This window comes from Mandrillus leucophaeus, unplaced genomic scaffold, assembly GCF_000951045.1.
Source record: "Mandrillus leucophaeus isolate KB7577 unplaced genomic scaffold, Mleu.le_1.0 Scaffold435, whole genome shotgun sequence".
NCBI lineage: Eukaryota > Metazoa > Chordata > Mammalia > Primates > Cercopithecidae > Mandrillus > Mandrillus leucophaeus.
The window spans coordinates 613,275-614,835 of NW_012104643.1; the positions used below are offsets into that span (position 1 = coordinate 613,275).

Genomic DNA, 1,561 nt, shown 5'->3' on the forward strand with positions numbered 1-1,561 from the left:
GTGAGTGGGAAGTGTGGTCTGAGGGTGTGATGGGGTTGGATAGGTAGTGGTGATCTTGAAGGATGTTGCAGTCGTAGGACCTGTGGAAGAGACGGGACTGCTCCCCGTAGGTGGGGAGTGTGTGGTGAAGGGTGTGGGTAGCCTGCTGCTGGTGGCCAAGGTGGTGTGGGCCACAGGGGTGCCGGTTCCTGTAGTGGTGGGGTTGGGGGTGATGGTGGTAGAAGTTGGGGTGACTTCAGGATGGTGTGTGGAGGAAGAGTGTGAATGTAGGGATGTAGAGGTTTTGGCTGTGCTGAATGAGCTCGGGGCTTGGCTGGTCCCACTGGTGGTTGCCGTTATTGGTGGGGCTGTGTGGGTGGACCCTGTGGCACTGACTGTTGTAGGTGGAGAAATGGTGCCTGTTGGCGTTGAGTGGATGGAGGTAGAAGTGGACATCTGTGCGTGGGTAAGGGTGATGACTGTGTGAGTAGTTGGAGTCACCAAGGAGGTGGAGAAAGGTGGAACGTAAGTGGAAAGTGTGGTCTGAGGGTGTGATGGTGTTGGATAGGTAGTGGTTGTCTGGAAGGATGTTGCAGTCATAGGACCTGTGGAAGAGACGGGACTGCTCCCCGTAGGTGGGGAGTGTGTGGTGAAGATTGTGGGTAGCCTGCTGCTGGTGGCCGAGGTGGTGTGGGCCACAGGGGTTCCGGTGCCTGTACTGGTGGGATTGGGAGTAATCGTGGTGGTAGAAGTTGGGGTGACTTCAGGATGGTGTGTGGAAGAAGTGTGTGAATGTAGGGGTGTAGAGGTTTTGGCTGTGCTGAATGAGCTGTGGTCTTGGCTGTTCCCACTGGTGGTTGGCGTCATTGGTAGGGCTGTGTGGGTGGACCCTGTGACCTTGACCGTTGTTGGTGGAGGAATGGTGCCTATTGGCACTGAGTGGATGGAGGAGGAAGTGGACATCTGCGCGTGGGTAGGGGTGATGACAGTGTGAGTAGTTGGAGTCACCAAGGAGGTGGAGAAAGATGGACCGTGAGTGGGAAGTGTGGTCTGAGGGTGTGATGGGGTTGGATAGGTAGTGGTGGTCTGGAAGGATGTTGCAGTGATAGGACCTGTGGAAGAGACGGGACTACTCTCTGTAGGTGGGGAGTGTGTGGTGAAGGTTGTGGGTAGCCTGCTGCTGGTGGCCGAGGTGGTGTGGACCACAGGGGTGCCGGTTCCTGTACTGGTGGGGTTGGGGGTGATGGTGGTAGAAGTTGGGGTAACTTCAGGATGGTGTGTGGAGGAAGTGTGTGACTGTAGGGGTGTAGAGGTTTTGGCTGTGCTGAATGAGCTGTGTGCTTGGCTGGTCCCACTGGTGGTCGCTGTCATTGGTGGGGCTGTGTGAGTGGACCCTGTAGCCTTGACCGTTGTCGGTGGAGGAATGGTGCCTGTTGGCGTTGAGTGGATGGAGGTAGAAGTGGACATCTGTGTGTGGGTAGGGGTAATGAATATGTGAGTAGTTGGAGTCACCAAGGAGGTGGAGAAAGGTGGAACGTGAGTGGGAAGTGTGGTCTGAGGGTGTGATGGGGTTGGATAGGTA

General features: G+C 56.1%; 1 protein-coding gene across 1 annotated transcript in view; it reads right to left on the reverse strand.

Moving 5' to 3' along the window:
* Positions 1–1,561, reverse strand: part of MUC6 (mucin 6, oligomeric mucus/gel-forming) — a 52,591-nt gene that overhangs the window by 7,344 nt on the left and 43,686 nt on the right. Inside the window, exon 35 of the mRNA XM_011993864.1 lies at positions 399–1,358. Coding sequence (XP_011849254.1) covers positions 399–1,358 — 960 coding nt within the window. The remainder of the gene's footprint in view (positions 1–398; positions 1,359–1,561) is intronic.